The 25,956-nt window shown below is 35.2% G+C and overlaps 1 protein-coding gene across 1 annotated transcript in view; it reads left to right on the top strand.

Annotated features, from left to right (window-relative positions):
* The window catches only part of TTC27 (tetratricopeptide repeat domain 27), a 116,447-nt gene that overhangs the window by 33,999 nt on the left and 56,492 nt on the right, over nucleotides 1-25,956 (top strand). The window contains exon 9 of the mRNA XM_050315903.1: nucleotides 6,491-6,557. Within this exon, the coding sequence (XP_050171860.1) occupies nucleotides 6,491-6,557 (67 nt within the window). The remainder of the gene's footprint in view (nucleotides 1-6,490; nucleotides 6,558-25,956) is intronic.

The raw sequence follows: 25,956 nt of genomic DNA, 5'->3' as shown, positions 1-25,956 counted from the left end.
TTTTGAAAACGTCTGCTATGTCCCTCTTTGATTAGACCTAGCCTAGTAAGACCTTCCTTATGTAGATGTTTGTAAGGCATAAAACATAATTATTCATCATAAACCAACACTTGTTCTGGCTGTCTGTTTCTGAAATTTTTCCAATACAGAATTGCTGCTTTTGGAATGAAAGGTCGAGAACAGAATGTGCTATTCATGGATGGACAAACAAAGGCTTTATATAATATTTTATATAAACTTTAGGTTATTGATTTGTATATTTAATGTATATTTAGTTAAACTGGATACTTCATCCATTAGGCTGCCAATGTAGACCTGATTAATCAGATTTAAGAATTGATTGTAAGCTGTTGGCAATTAGCTTTTGCTGATTTACTAGAAAATACTTTTTTCTACTGTAGAGTAAATCTTACTCCAAGGTTCTGTTTTATCTGTCTAAAGAATGTCTGCTTCTCATTGTGTTCTTTCTGTCTTCTATTTCAATAAACTCCTTAAGACAGGATTCAAGAATGAACATAAAATACCTGAGAAAGCTGAATGATGTGATGATTAGTGACTTCATATTGTTATGAAAAATCCTTCAAGATCATAGATCTTGATCTTACAGATCTTGTAAGATCACAGATCTTACAGCAATAGATTCTAAATTTCACTCAGATTTCAACTCTAGAAATTCTCTGGCATGAACTATTTAAACTGCCCTTGAAATCAGAACAAATGCAGGTCAAAGAAATGAATTGTTCATAAAATACTCTGACGAGAGCTAACACAGTCATTAGTAATGCTTAAAACAAAACTACTCTACATTCAGATTGAAATTTGATTTGATTCAGTGTGGAAAAATCATTAAAAAAATTTAGTTTTTATCTTGTCTTTCGATGCATTGCTGTACTTATGTGTCTTCAAGCTTTGCAAATGGATGTGGCAGAAATGGAAATTAGAGATCTATTTTAGCACTGCTTTCATCTGGAAGAGCTGCATCTATATGCTTTTAAAAACTGTGACAAAAATCTGTCTAGAATAAGAGGAGGATTAATCCTTTCTGCTTGAATCAATATATCTTTAAGATGCTGAAAAATAAGTTCCACTCTTGTAAAAAAATTTCTTGTCAAAATTTACCTGTCCCTTTGTTTACCCATGCTTTTTTGAAAGGTATGGTCATGTCACTCAACATTCTGGTTGTCTTAACGGCTGTTGTGTTGTTGTAATACTGGGAGTTTTCTTGCTGCCTTTTTTCACGCCTTTGTTTTGTTTTGTTTTGTTTTCTCCCCCATGCATAGAGAAACTTACTGTTTTTGCCTGAAGTCACATTTGTATCAGTGACTAACATTTAGTGACTTTAATTGACTACATCAAGCCAACTCTTAAGTATTTCCACTAGCAGCTGACATTGGACAAGGAAAAAAGCAACTGAGGCAGAGACATTCATTACTGTCCTGTTTGCATGATGAAATTTCTCAAGGAAGGGAAAAAACAATGATATGTATGACAGAAATTTTTTTCCCCAACTCTTCACCAAAATTCAGAACCACCCAAGTTAAATCGGGAAGGAGGAAAAATAGTTTTCTTTATTGTCATCCAACTTTACAGAATGTAACAAAACCAAAAGGAGATGGCTTGCTTTTTGAAAGCTTTTCTCAACCAAAAGCATTATTAGTATGTCCTTGTGGCCACATTTATATAACTTGCTCAAGCTGATGGTGGTATGAAACATCAGCATAAATGGTATGAAGCATGTATCAAACCTCTCTTATGGGAGGTCTGTAGGAACATACTAGATAACCATTCGTCTGAAGTTGTAGGTTTGTAGCACTGGAAGAGCTCTCAAGCTTTCTTCCACCATAGAAATTGTTGTCTTGTAGCTACTCTGGTCATGTTCTTCCCTACAGTAATGTGCAAGTCTCTTTTTTTCCCCAAAAAAGAATTCTGGTTATTAAGGCCCTTCCTGTCTCATCCACCCACTCAATTTGCATTATTAGGTGCCTGTGTTGTTATAGGATAAAACAAATTGGTTGATTAATCAGAGGATTATTATTATCAAAGAGATGAAAAAAGCCCTTTTCCTGAAACCTTGAACCATAAAGAACTGCAGTTATCTAATTTCTCTTAAAGTTTATGCAACATATTTAAGTTTTTTCGGTTCTTACAGATGTTTGTGCTTGCACATGTCTCTTAATTGTTTTTTAAAATGTATACATTTTATTCTTTTGGCTTATGTTACTGTGAACAATTGTCAGGTCTGAACCTGGTATGCTTTTAGATTCTTTATTATATAACATAAAACAAATTCAGATGTTACCTTACCATTTAAATAAATTCAGAGTGTAGTGCCTATGTGCCACCGACCTTCTAAAAATACCTTTAGAAAATTCAGTAAACACACTGACAATTTTGTTTAATTCAGTGCTGTGTTGTAGTCATGTGTCATCGTCATTCCTCCCCCTCCACATTTTGCGGAAAGTTTGGTAAAAAAGCATGAAGAAAAGTACTATTTAAAGAGGGAATCTCCCAAGTTACCAAAAAAAAAAAAAAAAACCAAACCAAAACACCAACCAAAAAACAAAGAGGGGAAAAAGAATAATACCTTCTGATAGAAGTAGAAAATTGAAACTCAGAAGGGAGTGTAATTATGCTTTTGTTCCATCTCAGCCTACCTCTGTTTGACTACAATAATTTGAACAAATGTCATTTGCACTGGTAGAGCAGAATTTGTTTCAAACTCGTCCCTTAATTTCCTGAATGTTTTATCTATGTTCATTCTTAGGCTGCTCTAGCTTGTTGAATATTAGTGGTTCCTAAAGAAGGGCCATTTTAGAAACATTGAAGAAACATTCTTCAGGGAGAACTTTGTCTTCCTGTGTTTTTTTTGCCTCTGTTCCCTCATATCATGAGACTGGAATTTGAAAGAGACCCATGCCATCAGGATGGAGGCTTGGTGCTCTGCTATACAGATAATAATTCTATTTCTTTCTGTGGGCATATAAAGAGATAAGAGTGCTTGTGTGGCAACAATTTTTCTTTTTCTTATCTTGAATGCTTTGCTGTTTACTCTTAGAATGCTTTTATTATGTCTTAATATCATGTCTTCAAAGGGAAAACCAAAATACATCAGGCATTCTGACCTTTTTTTTTTTTGTCTGCAGCTGGCAGATAAGCAAGTGATGTAGGAGAGAACTTAAAAGTAAAAGTTTCAAAATGCATTCTTGCTACACCTTGGTCGAATTTACCAAAAGAATATCACTGTGGTTTGCCTGTTCTATCTTGAACATTTTTGACTGTAAGCACTTGAAGGCAGCGGAAGTTTCTCTACTAAAAATCATATTCTTAGTTCCTTTGGGATATTCAATCACTATGTAAATGAACTTCAAATTACTGCATTTCTCAAAATTTTCTCTGTGCTGATTCCTTTCTACTCTCACAACTTGTCTATAGCCTCATTAGTATACTCAGGCATAAAGATAATATAAAGTCATTAAACAGCCACATCTTTTAGTTGTTTCTCAGAGCTACAATATGTCCTCGACACAGCATAAATGTTACATTTCTTATTCTTCAGTAAGAAAAGGGGAACTAAGTTAATTGGTTTTTAAGGGAAAAACCCCTTACAGTAAGGAAAAGAAAAACAATAAATCCTTTTATATTCTACATGAGGTAGTTGGAATAAGGTGGCAAGGGAGATCCCTGTTGTGATAGCTGGTAACACTCACAATGTAAACAAATTTTCAGGTACAATGTAAAAAAAAAAGTTTATTTCTAGTTTTCAATAATGGTGTCTGTTCTTCCTTTTGTTAACAAAATACAGGGCTGAAAAATACAAACTGTAAGCATCATTAAATGAAAATTTAAAGAATTTGTTGAGAGTTGAACAGGACCTCTAGAGGTCACGTGGTCCAATTTGCTTACTTGAAGCAGTCAACTAGAGTAGGCTTTTTACAGCCCTGTCTAATTGGACCTAGAGTATCTCCAAGAACAGAGTCACCACAACCTCTCCAAATAACTCCTTCTTGTACTTTACTCCTTTTTATTGGAATTTCCTGGATTTCAGTTTGTGACCACATTTGCTTGTCCCTTCCTTGGGCATCACTGAGAAGAGACAGGTGATTTCCCGTTTACTCTACCATCAGGTTTTTATACACTCATATGATCTCCCAGAGCCTTCTCTTACCCAGCTTAAACCATCCCAACTTTCTCACTCTCTCCCTTTGTCAGGTGCCCTCCTATCTTTACCATATTTGTGGCCCATTAACAGGCTTGCTCCCCTTATGTCCGTGTCTCTCTTGCTCTGAGGAGTCGGAGCTGGAGACAGTACCCCTGATATGGTATCACCAGGGCACTGAGTAGAGGGGAAGAATCACTTCCCTTGACCTGCTGGCAGGACTCTTCCTAATGTAACCCAAGAGGCTTTGGATGACTTTAGCGTGAGGGCATGTTGCTGGCTCGTGTTCAGCTTTATTTCACTGTGACCCCAGGTCCTTTTCTGCCAAGCTCAGTACCAGATGATCAACCCCCAGCCTGTTCTGGTGCATGGGGCTGTTCCTCCCTAAGTGCAGGACTTTGCATCCTGTCCTGTCATCCAGGTCATTAGTGAAGATTTCAAACTTTATTTGATCCCTGGCATACACTGCTAGGCACTGTCCTCCAACTGGACTTCATGCAGCTTGGCATAATCTTTGAAACGAGCAGTTCATGTGGTTATCAATATACTGTGCTGTGCATTTACCTAGTCTCTATTTCCTCAGTTTGTCTATGAGGGTATTATGGAAGACAGTGTGAAGTACCTTTCCAAAGTCAAGATAAATCCCACCAACCTAGTCATCTTATCACTGAAGGCTGTCTGCTTGTTCAGGCATGTTTTCTTCTAATTACATGCATGCAGACTGCTCTCTCACCTTCTTGTCCTTCATATCACAAATTGGTTGAGGTGAGAAGGTACTGATGATCTTGTCCAACCTCCTGCTCCAGCAAGGTCAGTTCTTGGCATTTCCCTTTGCAGAACTGCATGAGGTTCCTGACAGCCTCTATCTCCAGCTTGTGGAGATCTCTTTGGATAGTAGTATAAGCTGCTGATGTATCAGCAGCTCCTCTCAATATTGTGCTATCAGGAAACTTTCTGAGGGTACGCTCAGCCCCATTATGCAGATGCTTAATAAAGTTGTTGAACAGTATTGACCTCTCTATTGACCCCAGTGGTTTACCACTAGTTATTGGGCTTCCAACTACACTTTGTAGTTGCTGATCACAACTCTTTGGGCTTGTCTGTTCAGACAGTTTTCAGTCTTACTGAACTTCAGATAGACAATGTCCACTGCTCTCATCAAATCTACCAAACTCATGCTCAAGATTATCAAGTTGGTCAAGTGTAGCTTTCTCTGGGGAATCTTACTGACTGCTGCCTCCATATGTTAAGAAATGGCTTCAAGGATGTATTGCTTCATGAGATGAGGCTAACCTGGATCCGTCTTTTTGCTCTTGCTGAAGACAGGAGTGACGTTTGCTTTCTGTTAGTCCTTGGGAACCTCTCTTGATCACCATGACTTTTTAAAGATAATTGCGTTTTCAACAAGCACCTATTCTTTATCTTATTCTTGTGGTTAGTAACAGGGTTTTAATCAAAATATTGAATCATTATTTCTGCAGTGGTTATTGTATCATATGTACAAAGAAGAATTAATAAAATGGCAAGAAGGAAAAGTTAGATTGGGGCAAAGTCTTATCTCCAAAGTAAGATGTGTAATGCAGGGAGTGTAATTTCAATCTGTAACCTATCATCACAGTAAGTATCTTTGCAATTTTAGCCTAGAATATGAAACCTTTTTCAAAATTTAGTGTGATAAATTTAAGCTTATGTATACGACCATTATGTAGGTTTGGTGATGATCCCCGATCTGTGGTATAACTTACGATATATTTTCACTTGATAGCTTTGTTTGTAACAGGGAGCTTGAATTATAGCTTTGGTGCTTTTCATGAGATTCGGTGACGTCTCTTGCAGTATGTTTGTAAGTACTGGTGGGCTGTTGTCTAAGGGGCGTGTCCACCCATGTAGAGTTGCAAGGCAAATGAGTGACTAGAAAGGGGGTATTTGTTTGAGATTACCCTTCAGCATTACTATTTTTTTGTGTTGCAGAATTTGCTTTCAGTTAGTTACAGGATTTTAACTGAAAACAGATCTCTGTAAAAACAAACAACAGATTTCAAACTTTATAGGATTTGTGAAATCGTTATTCCCGTAAGCTTAAACCAAGTAAGACATTTTACTTGAGAATGGTATTGGAAAGGTACTACTAAAATATTTTGGTCTTCTAAATGGTTCTTCATTTCTGTGACTATTCCTAGGTCGAGGTTATCTTCTGCACATACCATGCTCCCATTTGTCATTGTTGCAGTTTTCCAGAATGTCCTTTAGATTTCTGCAAGTTTGAAAAATGTGGTCTGCATAATGTTATTCTAAAGATGATATCAGCATCATTTTATGTTTTTCTCTTTACAGTATAGACTTCCAAAAGAATAATCCAATACACAAATTAACTGAAGAAGAACTTCTGGCTTTTACTTCGGTAAGTAACTTATCTGGACTTCTTAGTAAACATGTTTTCATTTAATATTTAAGTACCAAGCAGTAATCTGTCACATTAATGAGGAAACTGTTTGTAAACCAAATTTGTGTTAGTACTTGGGTGTTTCAGTAACTTTTTCTTATTTCAAGAAATTAAAGTGCTGCTGAAGTTCTGTGTAGTTTTCAACCATCAGCATGAGGAAGAATTTCACATTTAAAAATGTTAATTTCACCTGAAAACACATACAAACCATTTTTTAATGGGTTTGTTTGTTTTTATTAAGGATATGAATCACAGCTAATTCAGCAAACTCTTCCTGTGACGCTCTGAAAGTACTGCTCCTTGAATAGTGTTTAAGTGGAGTTCAAAAAGATTTTGAGCTTTATTCTATCAGATTTATTCAGTTTGTATCAGATGTTCTGCTTAGACATGTTTCTTCCCAGTTCAGGGGCTGATTTGCTGCAGAATAATTCTGTAACTTCCAAACGAAGCTTTGAAAATTCTCAGTATTTTTCAATGTCGGTTTTTTTTTACTTAAGACAAAACAGAACTTGCTTCTTCCTTGATTTTTTCCTGCTTTTGTGTGGTTTTCAACATTCTTTTAGATTGGAGGGTGGAGGAGGAAAGGCTTGAGAGTATGTTGCCTTTTTTACTTACTTTCCACAATGCTAGACTTAACTTTGGATACAGTAAAGAGGGCTTGCTCTCCTACCCAGGCCTTGTAGTCTGAGACTTTATTGCTGCGGTTGTGTCATCTGAAAAAGTTAATTATTGGATCTTAGCAAGAATCCCTTTGATTTCAACTGAGCTAGAATCTTATCACTGGCAGATGTAGTTATGTGAAAGGACTCTGGACAGTACCCTAAGGTTAACTGTTGTAATGTTTGGTTGGGGTATTTTTTGGTAAAAGGAAGTTCAGTCTGTTAAAAAGAAAATCCTAATCTTATTAGATAAATGTAAAATAGATTGGTTTTAAAGTAATGTTTGTTTAGGTCCTTATGCTATACAGTATATGTAAGATATGCATGAGGGAACTGAGTGAATTGCTGTAAAACAGTTTGGGTTTTATAGGTTTTCTGTTTGTTGCTACAATGATTGTAGTGCTTTCTCATGATATAATTTCTAAAGTACTTTGTTTTGAGCTACAGTTTTGCTCTGTGTTGTTTTTTGAAAAGGTAGGAATAGAGAGTAGGAAAAAAATGAAATGTAGAAAAAATCAGTTTCCACTCTCATTTCATATTGTTGTAATTGAAGTACCCAGTAAGAATATTGAAGAATGATGACCATCAAAGGAGAAGAAAAAATTACAGAAATGATCAATATGTACAAAGTAAGGAAATGTACACATAGAAAAGCCCATAGGAATTAAAAACTCATCGAACTGGTGAACTGAGTACTGTGAGATTTTTTAAAAAATGGTGAAACTATTACAGTGCCATTTTCCCTCTAAAATACTGTTAATACAAATGTACAGAGTTTCAAGACATGCATATAATTTCATTAAAACAAACCGTACCATTTTTGTTGTTAAAATAATGTTAAAGCATTATATAAAACTATAAATAGAGGGTTTTCTGTGAAAACTCAAAACCTTTCTTCTCAGATTTAATTTCCAAATTCCTTGCACTGTTTTTGTATACTCATTGCTTCAGTCTTCACACTACCTGCTATTGTTCACATAATTTTTGGGTGGAGAAGCAACCATTATATACCTGAATCTTGAAGTAACTTCTCCATATATTCTGTCATTTTAATATGAAATGGAGTGATATTGTGATAACAGAACAAGGTAGATCCTGCTCCTATAGTAGTGTACTTTCCAGAATAATGAAACTAGCAATGGGTTTTAACTGTTTTAACATTTGAGTTTAAACATTTAAATGTTCTTCAGGTTTTACAGTAGAGTAGAAAAATTCAAGGTAGCTCATACTCCAGGAATGAAAGATAATCAGCTTTTCCGTCATCTTTTAATCTGACATTGCTTGACAGACCTGTTATCTGAGATGTAAATTTGTTGGGTGAATTCTTTATCATGATGAGAAAATTAAACTGCATTTTTCTGCCACCTAGTGGCTGATCCCTCAAAATTCACAAGACAGCTGATTAACTTACTCTTTAATTTTTTATTACAGTGACTGTAGGGAGCTTATGCTTCCGTTTATTTATCTTTTAATGGAGCTGCTAAGTCAGCTACAACTTTTTTCACTCTAGTGAGATGAGCAGCTACTCTGGTAAGATCAGCAGGTTAGAGCTCCAGAGAAACAGCTGAAAGATATGTGTAGGCTCCCTTATTGCTTTGTGCTCAGAGTAGCAAAAAAAGAAGGGTCTATGGCAATAAACGAACAGGAATATAGATCTCATAATCCAAAATTCAGTGGACAGCAGTGAGATGAAGAAGTAGTCTAAAAATTAGAGTAAATAATTAATTTCAATATCAGAATAGTGTTGTTTTAAACTTTTGCCTAGTGTTTCCAAGTTAACTGGATGTAGGGACACAAATTAATCTTACCATTGTTTTCTCTTTTGATCTTGACCTGTGCTCCAAGGCACAAACAAGAACAAGTTTGAATTTTAACAATACCATCCCAAATCTTTCCTGGAAACTGAAGGCAGGAACTAGATATTAGCTTATTTAAGGTTTTTTTGCTAAATGTATCTTGTGGCATTTGCATCTGAGCCTAAAATTGTTTAATTTTAGAATTTCATGATGAAATCTCTGAGCTCTTTTGTGTTTTGTGTCAATGTTAACACAGCCTTGGTTCTTCTGGTGTTTGCCAGCTGAGTAAATAAAGTGGCACCGTAACTGTTATAATTTATACTAAAGGTATTTACCAAAATAGGCAAATGAGCACCCTATCAATGCTGCTCTAGTAATTTCTTTAGCATCACTTAAACTGCTCTGTTGTGTGTGTGAGCAGGCATCTTCTCAGCCTACATGTGGATTCCTAAATCTGCAGGCTGGTTAGATGGTTGTCATGCATTCATCTGATATCTGCTGAAATTTGTTTCCTCAAAAAAGGAAGGCATTTCAAGATATCTTAGGAAACTTGAGAAACTATAAGGCATTTTAATTGCTCAGTTAATTATCAAGAGATCTTCTTGCTTTGGACACTGCAAAATAAATGCATGTGATGTGCAATTTCTCTTGGGCAGAGAGAATTAAGATCTAAGTAGTATGAGAGGGAAGGATGATCAAATTGATCTCAAGTAGATCATGTAGTCCTGCCTCATATTAGGTGAAGTTTGGAAAACAAAACCAGGCATTCTAAACCCCCTTTTAGATCTGTAGAAGTTGAAAATTACTAGATCTTTAACACATACATGTATATATATGTGTGTGTGTATATATATATACACGTATATATTTAACAACAGAGCTTACAATACTAAAAATAACACTATTAAGTCACTGAAGTCAATACAAAAGGATTGCTGCTTTTCATTTACTTAAATAACTTGGGAGAAGTTGCCATTGTCCTGCAAGTACTAGCTTTTATAATTAAGAATTACTTTCAGTGTTGCTAATTTTTGAAGCAAGCTGTGAAGGTGTATGCAGTGTCATTGGCTGGGATAACACCTCTTGGTACAATAATTTGGACTTAAATCTTGAGGTGTTCTCATCAAATCTCTTAGCCCAACATCAGCATAATATTTTAACTTTTAAGATTTTAATCCATAAGTGTAATTAGATGTACTTCATTTTGTTTTTCTTCTTATATTTAAATTGTTGATTTAATATCTTTAAATGAGAAGTAACATAGCTTGGATTTTACATTATAGCATAAGAAGCATAAGAATAAACACAAAAATAAAACATTTGATTTTAAAGGGGATTAAACATTACTTTTCTCACATGTAACAGTTTAGGGGGACAGTTAAAATTTTTAAAAATTTTATCTTTTATGGTAAGCTGTTTATCTCCTGAGAAAGTAAAGATCTTATTAAGAATTCAAATATCAGAAAAGCTTTGGAGACACAGTTACACAGTTGATATTTGATGAACATTCTGAAATAGCTGACTGAATATTGCATTTAAAAGCCATTTTTAAGAGAGGGAAAGAGGGACAGTAAAAGCAGTAGTGAGACTCAATGCTTCTCTGGTAGAACTACCAGTTTCTTCTTTATTATAAACTTTTTCCCCAGCGCTTTCTGTATAGAAAGTAGGAAGCACATAATGAAAGAAACCAAAGAACTAATGCAGGGCTGCTTTTACAATTAGGTTTTGCAGCTTAATTTACTCCCAGGTCCTCGAGTTAGTTTTGCAGTGCCTAAATATGCTTCCTTATCCATCTTTAATTTCAGTGGATTTTTTTTTAATGTAAAAATACAAATGTGAAGTTGTCCTGTTTTATTTGGGGCAGCAGTCTTTCCCTAGAAGTTCACGAGGACATCACTGAGCTGTATAGCAGAGGTCAAAATACATTTTTTAGAAAAAAATCCTTTTCAGAAATGGGCAAAAGTAAGGTCTTAAAATCACTTCTATTAAATACCTGTTGCATGCATTATTTTGAATAGGTCATGCAGTTAAGACAGTATACCAAAGAGGAGACTAAATGAACAACAGTGCTATATAAATGTACATAATGTTAAAAAAATAAATAAACATTTAAAGCTTTATAAATGGCGTTTGTGATGTCAACATAAACTTTAGAACAGAAACCTACAAAGTATTTCTGAAATGTAAAAAAAAAGTTCCAGGAACACATGAAAGCTCTATGTAACAACTGGTAATTATTACTTTGTTTTAATTTAATATTATGCAGTTTTTGGAGGGAAATAGGGAAAATATTAAATACTGGGTGATGTTGCATTATTCTCTTACAAAAGAGAAAAATATTTTCTTTTTAAAAAAGTAAGATTAAACTCTCCAATGCAAGTTCTTACTGCTTCATAGAAAGCTTATACTATAGGTTATAGTTTACATCCTGGAGAGATAATCCAATGTTTCTTAGTCTAATATGACACTCCAACAAGTATCCAGGATTAAGGGGCTGCAGCTGGTCCTTAAAATTACCCATTCCATCTGTTGAAGCTCTTGCATAGTCCAGGAGAAATGGGCTTTGTGGTAAATGGGATGAGCACTTAGGCCAGTGTAGCAGAGTATTACTTTTTCCCCTTATTAGTGTGTTATGGTCAAGGGACATTGAGTGTTAGCAACAGTATTAACCTGTGGGGGACTGAGAAAGCAAGCAGAAACTGTGAAAGAGAAGCCTTGCTTTGTGCATCCCACATCTTAGCCCCATATTTGTATCCTGGGGAATCCACGGAAGATGAGAAGGGAAAGAAAAGCAACCGTGGAAAATTTAGTTGCTCTGATTTGTTATACTCCTGAGACTTCTATCATTTATGGAGAGTAGAACAGTTGGTTTCTTTCTTGAGTGGTGAAAATGGGAAAAGGAAGCTCTGGCAATTCTTCTGTCTGTGGAGACTTTGAACAGGTGAGGATAACTTTCTTAAAGAGGAAAAAAAGCAGCTGTAATTAGTGACTTGTCTTTTGCTTGGAGTACAAAATTTAAAAGTTATTCACCACCTTCTGACAAAAATACTGTAGCATTCTGAAATGTTTCCAGTAATGCTGTGAAGGATACCAAAGTCTGATTGAGGACTTGTAGGATGTGGAAGGAGTGTGCAGAATTCAAGGAATACTATGTATTCCAAAGATAGACCAGATGGGAATATTTTTCCACTGTGTAGAGCTACCGATTCCGTAAGAAACTGTTTTTACTAAGGAATTTGAGAATGCTTGGACAGATTTTTTTCCAGAGGTGGGCATTTATTGAGTGTAATAGAAACTGATGTTGTATGGTACCTTAGAAAATCACAGCGAAGAATTATAGTGCACATTTTATTGAGAGTGCGTGTATGGATATGCATATATGAATACTTTTTCTTCTTTTCAGTGTAGAAGGGGGACTTGGGGAGTGGAAGGTGGAAATGGAAATGATTTGTTTTTCTCGTCTTTTCTGTGGCATTTGTGATACTAATGTGGAACTAGGGAGCAATTAAATCACGGCATATGATATTTTTAATGTTAAGCCTTCCTATCAAAATCTCTATAAAACTAACATGCCAATTTGGTTTCTAAAGAGAAGTTGTTTATAGAGCTTAAATAAAAGCAGTGCATTTTTCTCTGTTGAGAAAATGGCTGCAGTTTTTTTTATGTTTTATAAGCAGCAAGAGTATTGAAAAGCTCATTAAGAGTGCCATGTGTCTCTACTGCTGTAACGTTTGTGGCTTTATAAAAAGTTTCTTTCACTTCTTTTTCTAAGCTGTGTTGCCCGTTTTGAATAGGCTCTGTTGGTTACAAGATTATAACACTGCAAAGGCTTTCTCTCAGCAAAGCCCTCCTAGTACTAGCGAGACTTTTTTTTGAAAGTAAATGAATTCAAACCTATTTTACTCTTTTTTTCTCTTTCATTTATTTTTCTCTTCTAAGCACTTTTATTCAAAAGTCTGAATCATTTTGCAGGAATGTCAGGATCTAAACACTTGCTAATTTAATGCATGTATGCCTTCTGACCCATCACACAGTACTGGGAAATCACACTGAGTACAGCAGAAGAGAAGCTGCCTGTTTCTGCTGCATGTTCAGAGACTCAACTAGATTTCTTGGAAGCTTGTTCACAAAGTGTCCGGTACATACCTTTGGGATGTTTTGTGGATAGGAAGCTAGCCTCGTGTTGTCAGTCACGTTTGCTGCTGTTGTATTGTATGCATTTAGGTGTTTTGGGTAAAGTAACTGGGTGCTGTAGTACATGTGTTGCAGGGTAGGGGGGAAGCTTGCATTCCATTCCAAAACTGGGATTAAGTAACGCTCTGTTTGAAGTTGGTTTATTTTACAAAGGATCAGATTTCAACATAATTGACACTTTTATCCCTTTCAACTTTGTTCTCCTCTGTGGTCTAAATTCTTCCCTCAGTCCATGGGATCCACAGCTCTGCTTGCATCATATCTTGCAAGAGATGATTCCTGATTTATTGTGTGCCTTTCTAAGCAAGAAATTTGGGATAGCCTTTCCTTTCTAGAATAGCATGCTCTTTTGTGTAATCTCTACAGAATTACTCAAGCAGTAAATTTTAGTGGTCTCACTGAAACTGCAGTGGTAAAAGAACATGAAAATCATGTTTAAATATTAATAGATTATTTGCTTGTCTAAGGGTTTGAGAAGTTAAGCAGGCAAATTTGATGACAGTTAGTAACATTTTTTCCCACAGCAGCCTTTCTTCTCCCCCTCCTCCTCCTTCTTTATCTATCAGCAGCTCACTTATTTTTTCTAGCAGCCTCTCTGACAGCCAGTTGACATGTCACAGGCTTCCCTTCCCCCTCTTATATCCTTCACCAGTTATAACTATTATAATTTACTTAAGCAAGAAAGATTTCATTGCAGCAAGAAAATTAAATTAAATCCCCTTTCAACAAAACACTGTCTGAGGTATCATCTGAAGGAAATAGGACATTCTCATTATTCTGTACGGTGCTTCATAATCCCTTTTTGACAGTGTTGTGCTGATCAGTTCTATTCATCTGTTATCAGTACTAGCAGTAACTTTTTTTAGTGACATATTCTACTGATCTGCCTGTTTGGCTGCAAAGAGCCCAGATGAACTAAACAAGGAGTAAATCCAAGTCTCCCTTTTTTTCAAAGTAAATACCATCTGAAAAAATGAAGATGGTTGAATTCTTGTTTGCTTCTGTCTAAGCAACTTGAGTTTAATTTTCTATGATCATATCGTGTCTATATTTTTGACTGGAAGTAGAACATTTTTCATATCAGTACACCAAACATTCTTTCTGATCTGTGTTAAAGACAAAATATTGAAGAAGAAACAGATTTTTTTTGACTTACTGCGTAATTTAGGACAGGTTTGATTAGAATGTTATAGTCTTTGATTGCAGTCATGAAGTATGTATTTTTATATCTCTCCCAAGGTGTCTGAAATGTGTAAATCTGATACTCAATGATTCATTTATCATCAATAAAATGTCACTGTTTTGTTGTTTGTTTTCTTTTTTAAGAAAAACAGATACAGTCAATTCTAGCTGTTCTTCTATTCTAGCCACTTTGGGGAAAAATATGTGAAGTCAATAAGCAATAAATCTACTTACCCTGCTTCTCCTTGAATTTCTTTTTCTATTCCCCAAAAATTAAGGAAGAAAAACTGAAATGTCTCCAATGATTTTTCCTTTCTTTAGTTTTTTTCCTCCGATCTTTTTAGTTTTGAAGTTTTAGGTAGCCAGGCTACTGGAAGGGATTTCTAATTGGTATTTGGTACATTTGTTGATGGTGAGTTTAAGATTTTTGAGTGAAAAAAAATGTTTAATCAAGCTCTAAGTCTATAAACCATGGACTTTTGAAAGGAGATGTAAAGGGAAAGGATGTGGAGTACCTATTTTTGAGAAATTTTCCTAAAAAACACAGCTTAGATTCAGCAAAACATCTGTTTACTTGCTTAGCTGTCCTTTGAGTAAACCCTGTTATGTTCAGCAGTGATTTTGGGTGTGGTTTTGTGCAGTGTACTGCCCTTGTATAAGGAGTTAGTTGGCTTCAATATGCTGTGGAAAAACACAGTGCTGTCTGTGTTATAGAAGGACAAAGATTTATCAGCTCTAATTCTGGTATTTCCACAGTGTTTCCACTTTTGTCTTTTATCAAAAGCTGCACATTTAAATAGTAAAATGGAATTTTCAAGCACTGTTGATCAGAAATTAGAAGTTAAGATTAAATTAATTTGTGAAACATGTAAATGTGTCTGCATGGAGGATGTATGCACATTTATTATACGTGTATTTGTAGAATGCTTGAATTCAAGTACTGATCGTGTATTAAACAGTACATTATGAGTGAAGGGGGGGAAGCATGTGTTCTTGCCAGCAGGACCCCATTGCTCAGCTGTTTGTGGTTTTTTTCTTCCACAAATGCTTTTTTTTTTTTTGGGTATAATTTACATGCTAATAAAGGAAAGTGTTATTTTTAATACTTAATTGCAACATGAAATATGCAAGAAAACTTCATAGAGTAGCTCACATGAAGTGTTTGTGACCCTTATGAAAAGTAATTTCCAGTTGTGCAAATACACAAATAAGAAAGGTTCATATTCTGTTCATGAAGGTTATCTCATTGCATCAGGAAATCGAGCCAATACCAGCTGATTTAGTGGACTGTTCATGCAATGTGCATCATAAATGAGTCTCATGATTACTGTGAGAAAATTGAGACTTTTTTTCTGTGTATAATTTATATGCTTAACATATATGATAATATCTTATGGCATAAATAATTCTGACATGTTTGAATTGGCTGCATTAACCATAGCAAGTAGAGCTGTTAGTTATGAAGACTATTCAAACAAATGCCAATAAAATATTTGAAAACATCATGCTCTACTTGTTTCAATTTGCAAAAATGTTTTAAAATATTTACACTATTTAATGTTTTTCTAGCTGGGAAGCTGAAATCTGAGGCCTTTTCTGAACTGAAATAAAAATCATGACACTAGGTATTAGTTGGTATATTTTGACATATTTGAGATTTTACTGCCTTATCTATATTATCCTTAAGCATGTCTTGCATTAATTAAACTGGAGCTTAAGCTTTTTTTCTTTAAAGACTTCATGTCTTGTGTCAGCTAGATTTTTCTTCAGTACATTTGTCAGAATATGTTGACCAACACATTCTACAATGAATTCTGTCTAGTCTAGACAAAAGATGAGTGAGAGAATCTTTTACAGATTTCTATAAATAGACTGGGAAAGATTTTTCTGCACTGTAAGATGAAATGTTTGATTTCAAAATTCCAACACTTGTAGAGGAAAAGCATATGCATTACATTCTCCCAAATTAGTATTGTGCCTGGTTTGGGGTTTTATCATTTGCTAAAACTGAGATGTTTTCTGTGCTTTTTAGTTTGATACGTGTCAGTGAAACTCTTACAGTTTTTAGAATAAAGGAAGGATAATATGCATAGAAAACTGTTGGTATTTTGAACAGCTTTCATGGTGTGAAGCTGTTAATAGCTTAGTGGTAAGAGTCAAAAAGCAAGCGGGTCATTTAGTTGTTGGAATAAGGCCATATTTCTCATCTTAGAGCTTATTGTGCAAGAACTGCAGTGTGTATCTTTACGGGTCTGTGTCTCTTATCTATACTAGGCAAATGTTTATTTCTGTATGTTGTATCTCTAATAGACCTGGGAAAATGTAAAGCATGATGTGTACATAACTAAAAAGATTGTCTCCTTTGTTTATCAAAATAAAATGTCTTGTAGCTTCTTCAGACTAGATATAAGGTGGAAATTTTTATTGAATTAAATGAAGACAGTAGTAAAACACTAAAACAAGTTGCCTAGAGATGTGGTAGATGCCCCATCCCTGGAAACATTCAAGGTCAAATTGAATGGAGCTCTGAGCAACCCAATCTAATTGAAGATGTCCCTGGTCATTGCAGGGGGATTGGACTAGATGGTTTTTAAAGATTTCTTCCAACCGAAACCATTCTATGATTCTTCATCCAATTTTTATAGTGATATTAACAACTGCTGTTGTTTCTGTGCGTAATACAACTGGCCAGATACTAGACTGTTGTGTTTGGATCTTAATCCATTACAGCTCATGCTTCTAACTTCTTTTAAGCCAAAGCACATCCCAAACATTGCCTTTGATCTCTAATAAATGCATTCAGAGTATAGCTTCTCTCTACACTACTCTGTCAGATTTAGGCACGTTACTCAGTTTTGCCCACCAAGACAAGATTTTCTTTCATGCTCCCTAGCAGTCTATCACTGTTTCCCCTCCCTGCCTCCCCCCAGTATTAGTCACTTGTGCCTGTGTCAGCTTCCCTTTTTGTTTACTCATCCATTTCATATTCCCCTCAGCCTTCCTTTGTCAGCTCTCACCTCTTGTTTATCTGACTTTCACTCTTGCTCTCATCTTCCCTAATTCTTTTCTCTCTCATCTATCACTGACTATTTTTATTCCATTCCTTCCTTGGTGTTAGTTGCTTCTTAAGGAGTTAGTCTTCTTTCAGGACCTCTGTGTCCTCAGTCTCTGAAAGAAAGGTGGCAGCTTTGTTTTGCTTTGGGAAACTAAACTTTTGAATGCAAGGTTTAAAGTCAGGCTCCTGGTGACCTCCGGCAGCTTGATCCTATTGCTTATGAGAGCAGTAGCTCTGTATAAAGGCAAAATACATCTACTGGTGAAGTCAGGTAGGAACTGAATGAAACCAGAAATCAAGTATTTTCTAATGAAAATTGAGACTCGTTAATATGCACTTTCTTGGGAAACTGCTAAGGCCATCCTAGAACTCTCACTGAAATTGTCACCTCGAGTCATGTCCTAACCCCTTAGCCCAGCAAACAGTAACTGAGTCATGCCTCTTGCATTCAACATCTTATGCTTATTTGTGAACACCAAGTATCCCAGTATGTAGACTGCTGAACCATAGAGACTGTTGTAGCAGAATTCCTGTGGTGGGTGCTGGCATTCAAAATGGGGAAAACCAGGTAGAGACACACTCCCTGTAGAGTCCTGTCTGCCACTGCGTGGATTTTCCCTCACTATATCTCCCTGTTCTTCTACAAACAGCTGTTCTTACAGACTGAGGGTTGTGAAGGTATTTTATAGATATTCTATAATTTGTTCTGACATAAATAATGAATTCAGTTGTAGCCTTACTGTAAATCACTGGTCTAGGCGTGTAGTTATTCCTGATATTTTTTGGCTTTCCCTGTTACAGTATGTTAACAGGATGGGTTCACAGATTGCATTTTTACATTTTATAATGTAAAAAATGCATGCAACTGTTACTCCTCTTGTGCCTTTGATAACGTTAAACTTTTGAAATTATGAAAACATTTAAATTGGTTCCTTTCAAGAAGATAACTTTGTGCCTTATACTGAGGGTGTTAAGGGAACTTTTAAGGCTCCATTGTTTTGAATAATTTTTGTGGTCATGCTCCAAATCTGTCTGGGAATGAGTACTTTTGCTACCCTACATTCTCTTCCTGCAAAAGATACTCAGTTAAGGTATTGTAAGAGTAATTATCATAAATGGATATTTGTCCTGAAGTTATCATTGCAGAAATAAAGTTAAAAGTTTCTGTTAGGGTCCAGATCTATGTGGCGTCAGATAACAACGGTATATAGAGCAGTGTTCTTCCAGAGGCTGTTGGCAGACCAAATAAACAGGAGACATCACTGACAGTGAAAAACAGTAGTGGTGAGCTCATGGATGTGAGTAGGCAGGCAGAACAGACTAATCCTACCACCTTGGGGCGGTTGCACAAGGGTGCAGAATCTGTCAGGCCTAAAGGATTTTTCCAATGATCTGGAGTTCTGCAAGCACTGAGTTTGCCCGGAGGAGTTCAAACGAGCAAAGAAGCAGAAAAAAAGAAATGGGAACCTTAATGTGTAGTTTTGTCTGGACTTTGCTGAGTAAGAATAATGTTTAAAAAAAGAAGAAAAATAAAGATTTGCCCAGGCTAAAGAAAGTATTGACAAATCATGGTTGTTGTCTGTAGCCAGGGGCAGCAGTACCAGAAATGGAAAGATTACAAGTAATAAATTTCTATCAGCAGAGGATGAGTTAACCAGTAGCATTATTCAAAAAATGCTCCTTGTGAGAGGAGTGGGGAAGCAAGAAGGACAGAGGATTGAAGAGCCTACTTTGTAGTTTCCAAGGGAATAACTAGTGGGGAGTTGGACATACTTCTTTTCCCACATAGCCCATTCTAGCAAGTTAGAAAATATCCTCCATTGACACAATTTAAAAAATTTTCAGCCTTTCTTCAGTCATTTGCTTTACTTGTCTTGAGGCTAAACAGATTGCAAGTCCTCAAACAGTATGTACCGTTGCATATAGTCCTCAAATTATCTATTTTTAAGATATGATATCTAACCATTCTCAAACAAAATTCACTGTTTTACTACCTGTGCAGAGAGGAAAAAAAAAAAAGTGATTTTCTGGTTTTCAGGATATAATCTAAGGAGCACATGATGTGTTCAGAACCTTGGCACAGATGGTGAAATTCCTGAGGCTGAGCAGTTAAAATGAGAAATTTGCTGTTTTTAATAACTAGGGAAATCCTTATCATTGCTACCAAAGAGTTAAAGTCTAGTCTTTTGTATCCAAAACCATGATTTATTGCTGTTGAGATTGGGCCTTAGGAAATAAATGCAGTACTGTGATGTGGTGTGGAAGTCTGTACTTATGCTGTTTCAGGAGTAAGTCCAAACCACAGACCTGAAAAAGACAATGCTACTACAGTCAAATCTGGCTGAAGTTGTTTTCAGCATAACATAGAATAAGTGCTATGTTTGGCACAACAGAGCGAGTGTCAGTAATATGGCTGGACTCCATTCTGAGTGAAAAGACAAGCCATATCTTATGTGGTTTACCCTTCACTAGTCAGTGGAAGTTGATTCCTTTAAATAAAACAGTATCTTCTTTCTTCATGACATTTCTTTTTCTTCTCTAGCTTCTTTCTTTTTGTTAAATAAAAAAAAAAAATTGAGGACCTCCAAGGAAAACTTACTTCTGAACTTAAATAGTCTCTCAAAATGAAAAGAAAAAACAAACCCAAGAAGCAGCTTAAGCTACAGCATGAAAAAAATATTCTTCTTTTAACTCTTACAAGACGATACAATATGGTTACGACTTAGTATCATAACAGAGCATTAAGCTCTTAGAAACTTGCCAATTATCAGCCCACCAATGCCTGTTAATGTAGAAGAAAACTTATATAATCCTGGACATCCAGGATACATCTGCAATTTGATTGTATAAGTAGAACTGAACAATTAATTTGATGGATAATATCTTTGTACTATAATAAGAAAGTAGAAAATCCTAAGCAGAGAAAAACTTTGAAACATTTTCCTACCTAATTCTGATTTGAGTTGTTTTTTTCAGTGTGTCTAAAGTAATTTTGATTTCTGATATTTGTGTCTTCCATAGCTTTCTCTTCAAGTTATGTACCTGCATGCGTGCAAGTTAAGTAACAGACTGCATTATACAGAATCAAAGAATTCGTGTTTATAGTTCTCTATAAGTGTCTCCCTACTTTTTGTTGTATCTTTGTTCCATGCAGGCTAATGTGAGCTTGCTTTTCTGCATTTCTGTTCTGTATACAAAGCTTTCTTTGAGTCTTTTGTTTCCACTGAAAATCCTTCAGTAGGTGTAAACCCTGTTTTGCTCCCTGTCCTTAAAAAATAAAATAAAATTCCCTGAAGAGGCAAGCTGACATGGAGATGAATTCAGTTTTCAAATGGGATGTTCATGGAGAATGGAAAGAGAAGTTGGATGTTCTCCCAGCTAATGTGTTACTTAGAAGAACCAAGACCAGAAGTTAGGCAACCTCATTTTACCTGAATGCTACCTATGTTACCTTTGCTAAAGAAAAGAAGAGGAACAAATAAGCTGTAAATCTGAGGGTATTTTCTTTTGGGAAGTCATTCTTTTCCCCATCAGGACTGTTAGCTGTATTGTGAGCTGACTATGCTGATCCTGAGTATTGACTGAAGAGAGGAAAAGGGGATGTTGGTGAATATAGAACAATGTTACTCTGTTACTGAGAAGATGTGTTGGGTTTTTTCCAACAAAAATCACTTTCTTTCAAGGGGAGGTAAAAGAGGGAGCTGAAGATAGTGAAATGTGGCTATTTCTAATGAGAGTAATAAGTATCTTTGAGCAGATAATAGAACTAACTTCCAGCTTTCCTGCCTAATTTTCGTTTTAGTCTTTGAAATTCTAGGTACTACAGAAATGGCACAAAAGTCAGCACAGTTTCCAAGCCGATGTATCATAAAGAATTGCCCAGAAACAGTAATTGCCCCTTTGCTAGGTAGGAGAAGACATAAGAGTTACTGCTTAAAGCCAGTGCCATGGAGGGGAAATATGAAGAACGATAGGCAGGACAGAATATAAGGATACCTGTGGATGGATGTTATCAAGACCAACCCATTTGCTTCAGAACATTATCTGAGTGGGGTAAAAAAAAGCTGTGGACAATACAGTTGAAGTGAAATGACGTTAACCTTCACATATACACTTGTGAGATATTTTTAAGTCTTCTGAGAGGAAAATTTATTCCAGTCTATTGCCTTCTAACTTTTAAATTGGTGGAGCCTGCTACTGAATAACTCTTGTATTGTATTTAATGTACCTTAAGATGTGATAAATTTCAGAGAGTCAGTCACTTGCAGACTACAATGAGATACTTGAGAACATTAAATTACCTTTAAGTGCGATATAATTGCTGCTCTATTGAGCCTAGCATTCATTTCTAAATCAGTCTAGTAGTAATAGTGTAAATAAATAACTGTTTAACTAAGATGTTTCTAACATTTTGCATACATTTTGCCTTGTAAGGTGTCTGTGGACAAAAAGAAAACTTATAGCAATGCTTCATAACTGCAGATGGTGAAAAAAGGAACTGTCCATTGTGTGCGTGTGTGTGTACACACATTTTATTTTAAAGCTCTCAGAATGAATATTTTATTTCAAATGCATTCAATTATCCATGATTCTGAAATTATGTAGATGAAAAAATCTCATTCAAACACATTGAAGTATTTAATAATGAAAAAAAAAAATCAGATAATGTCTTCTTGTTTTAGCGGTCAAAATCAACAAAAAGTCCTCTGTATTTACAATGATGTAATGTTACAACTTGACTGCCGAGACTACCAGACAAGACTAGACAAAGCGAATTTTAAAAATGCCATTCTAATTAAACTAGTCCCTTGATGCAGATCACTGATGGTGTTTTGGCCTTGCTTTTGACTTTTTAACACCAAGAGGTATTTCTAATGGCTGTGGTTAAGAGCTTTAAGCTTAGCTCTGCTAATGATCAGCTAACACCTGTTGTGGTGGAAAGCTATTTTGGTTGAACAGTCCCAGGATTAGTTTTATAGACCAAAATAAACCCCTGTCATAGAGTTGAGTGAATAGCTTTAGAGTTTGGAAGAAATATGCTGAATGTGTGGTCTAAACCTACTGAAATATTTATAGAATATTAATATATTAATACACATGCTGATGTCTCAGCCACTGCAGGAAAGTAAATCTCCTCTGTCACTTTATTATTGTGAGAATTCCTACCTCTGGTTTACCTAACTGGCAGTCAGACACAATTGGTTTAAAAAGAAGGTAGCATTTAAATTGTGAGCATTTAAATTTGAAGAGACCTTGAAAAAAATCACAAGTGGTCATGATTGACACTCTAGCATGCTATCATGATGTAAGAACTTACTGAAAACTGAGAGACCTAATAAATGAAAATACAGAACTTCTGCAAATGCACTTCATACAGACTCAAACATTGCCTAATTTTTTGTTATAGTGCAAACATCTTGGCTTAATATTCTAAAGGTGCCTGCAGAATTTATATTAGATACTGCTAGGCAAGAAAAATAAAAGACCTAACCAAGTAATAACACATTTTCCTCATGCAACCCTGAAAAAGAAACACTAACACAAGACTTGGAATAATGTCTGAAATATAATTCATCTCAAGTGGATAATGTTGGCAAAGAAAAAAATATAAATTATCCTTGTCTTGGTAGTTTTGCTCTAAGATTGTTTGATCAATTAGGAATTTGTTACTACAAAGAAATTTGTATATTGTTTGTTCATGTTTTTGTTTTTAATTATAGTTGGCAAAGCTATGTGGAAGAAGATGCTATTGGTTGCTAGCTAAAATTACTGTCTTGTTTCACAGAGGAAAAAAGCAGGAATTTTGAAGGCAGTTGCTTTTGCGTTAGTGTATGTGCACTTCCTACTTACAAGATTAGTTGATAATATTTTGATTTTTTCCAGTCCAAATCACTGTTAGAGTGACTAGAAATGTAGGACAGATTTCAGGGTTTAGTGAAAGTGTGAAATTAAACAGATGTGTCAAGCCATACACAGCACAGCTTTTGATAATTATTTAAACATATCAACAGGGCCTTTGATGTTTGTTTGATATCTGAACAATTCTTTTCATCTCGAGGAGGAAAGATGTAGTGAACAACAATACACACTAATGCTAGTATTCCTTCTGTTTAGACATTTTTTTTTTTCAATTAAAAAAAAGCGCTAAGTCTATTGGCCAGTCCCTGCTAGGAACTAGAATTACTGTATAAATTAGACTTTTCTTCTTTGCATTTCTTCTAACCACTAAATATATCCACTGTCACAGTATTTATGGAAACCTTGCATTCTCAAGGTGTGAAAATACTATTTTCCGTGTTTGTGAACCTTATCTTGTGTTGCTCTCCAAAGACGTAATTATGCTAACTAGGATTAGAATTTGTCGAGTTGAAACAAGAATCATCTAGAGTGAAATCCTAATGTAATTTTTTTCTTGTTGAACCTTAGAAAATATGATGTTCATGGTAATAAAATGTGACTGGAGAATATACAGCATTATATCTTGTAATTGCTTGTGTTTAAAGCAGCCCTAATGTTTCTAGAAATTAACTGTTTACTTATTTGAAGGTTTGCAGTAAAACAAATTTACAGATGCCCCAAATTTGTTTTTTCAGATTAGTATGTTTTATCCAACTACTGACTCATGCAATCAAATATTTCTTGTCAACAGTACTCAGAAAGGTGAGGAATATATAGGTGCTTGAATTGCCACACTGATTAGTGGTGTAAATTCCAAAATTATCATTTGGGAATGTTATCTGAAGTGCCAGTGATTATAGATGACAGATTTATAGATTTCCTCTGAAATAAGAGGATGATTTGAAATAATTTTCTTCAGCATCCTACTGGTTTGTTCCCAAGTTAACCAGTAATTTCTTGTTTGTTGAGAACTATGTTTTATATAAATTGGGGCTTGAACTGCAGATTCCATTAGCATAACTTCTACTGGAGAAGCAGCAAAGTCAGTAGGCTCAAATTTGATGTGTTATGTTCTGTTGCCACCTTTTCCAATTTAGTATTATATAAATATATTTAAGTATGGGAGTTGTTTCCATCTGAACTTCAGATTATTCAATGTCGATAAAATGATGGTTTATGAAGATGCTGGAGGAGCTCCCCTGTTAGAATGAAAAAAACATAACCTCTCCAAAATCGTAGTGTTAAGCCTTTGTCTGGGGTGAATTAGATGGGAGTTGACAAATACACATTGTATTTTAAGGGTTCAATTTTATTGGAATTACATAATAATACATATAGATGTTTATATACAGTAATTATATATCATTACATATAAAAACAGAGTTTATATATAATACCATGAGAGAAAATAAAAGGAGGAAAAATCTTGGAGGTAACATTGAACTGAGGACTATGGTGTATCAAAGACAGAAACCCTTTTTATTCTAATTATTATTCAATATTCTGTAATTCTAAGTGCATTTTTAGATTTACTGGCAAAGTAAATCATCTGAGTATACAGAGCATGTGCACTCTGATAATTGCACAATTGAAACTTCTAATTTAATTATAGATAAAAGGATAGCAATTCCTTTAGCTGGTTGCTAAGCAATTTTTTTGCATTAAAATGTTTAGAGTCACCAGAAGAACAGCATTCTGTGCTTGAAAACGATCCTTTGACTTATTTATTTAAATCAGCTTAAATATCAAATACTACTTCTTGTTCAGTTAAATATACCTGCTTAGAAAACAGTAATGTATTTTAGTTGTGTATTTATTTTGAGGATTTGTGTGTGTGCCTAGTTATTATAGTTTCCTCCTAATTTCTGGTCACTGAAGGATTGGTAAACTGTTGAGTGTTGTGATGTGAATGAAAACACTACTAGGAGGTATTTGCTAATGATGATGTATAATCAAATCTTCTTCTGATTCCTAATTATTTTTACATCTTTGGGATGAGCACGTACATCAGAATAGGTATGTGTACTGGGTTTGAACTAAGCTGCTGGCTCTGTTCCAGCAAATAGGAAATTTTTACATGTTCCTACACTAAGCAGAAAAGCCAAAAGTAGTCATATCGACTGGCTTGTTTTGTTGCCAAGCCATGGTTCTGCTGCTTAATTGTAACTAGAAATTTAGTGTTTTTCTTACCCTCTTGATATTTATGCTTTTCAGTACAACATAAAAAATGCACTGGTATTGGAAACCACTTAGTCACAAATGTACTTTGTTTTACCTTATAGAGTTCTAACAGAATTACTGTTTAAAGTTACAAATCCCATTTCAACCAGAAGCTGCCAGTACTACTGGAAATCATCTGTACTTTAGTTCAATTAGTAGAGGAGTTACTATTGTAAGGTCTTCTAGGTCTTTTCTCAAAACTGGTATTATTTTTACTTCCCTCTGGACCTTGGCTTGCCTTAATCTTTCTTAGGCAATTAAAATTATTTTTGTAAAGTTCATCTAATTCTTTTGCAGGGCAAAGTTGGGAATATTGTTAATTATTAGTAATAATAAAAGTAGTGCATGCTTTT

The sequence above is a fragment of the Myiozetetes cayanensis genome, unplaced genomic scaffold, assembly GCF_022539395.1.
Source record: "Myiozetetes cayanensis isolate MyiCay16 unplaced genomic scaffold, myiCay2020 scf2-11, whole genome shotgun sequence".
Lineage (NCBI taxonomy): Eukaryota > Metazoa > Chordata > Aves > Passeriformes > Tyrannidae > Myiozetetes > Myiozetetes cayanensis.
Note: the sequence above shows the minus strand (reverse complement) of the source record. Positions and strands in the feature narration are given on the sequence as shown.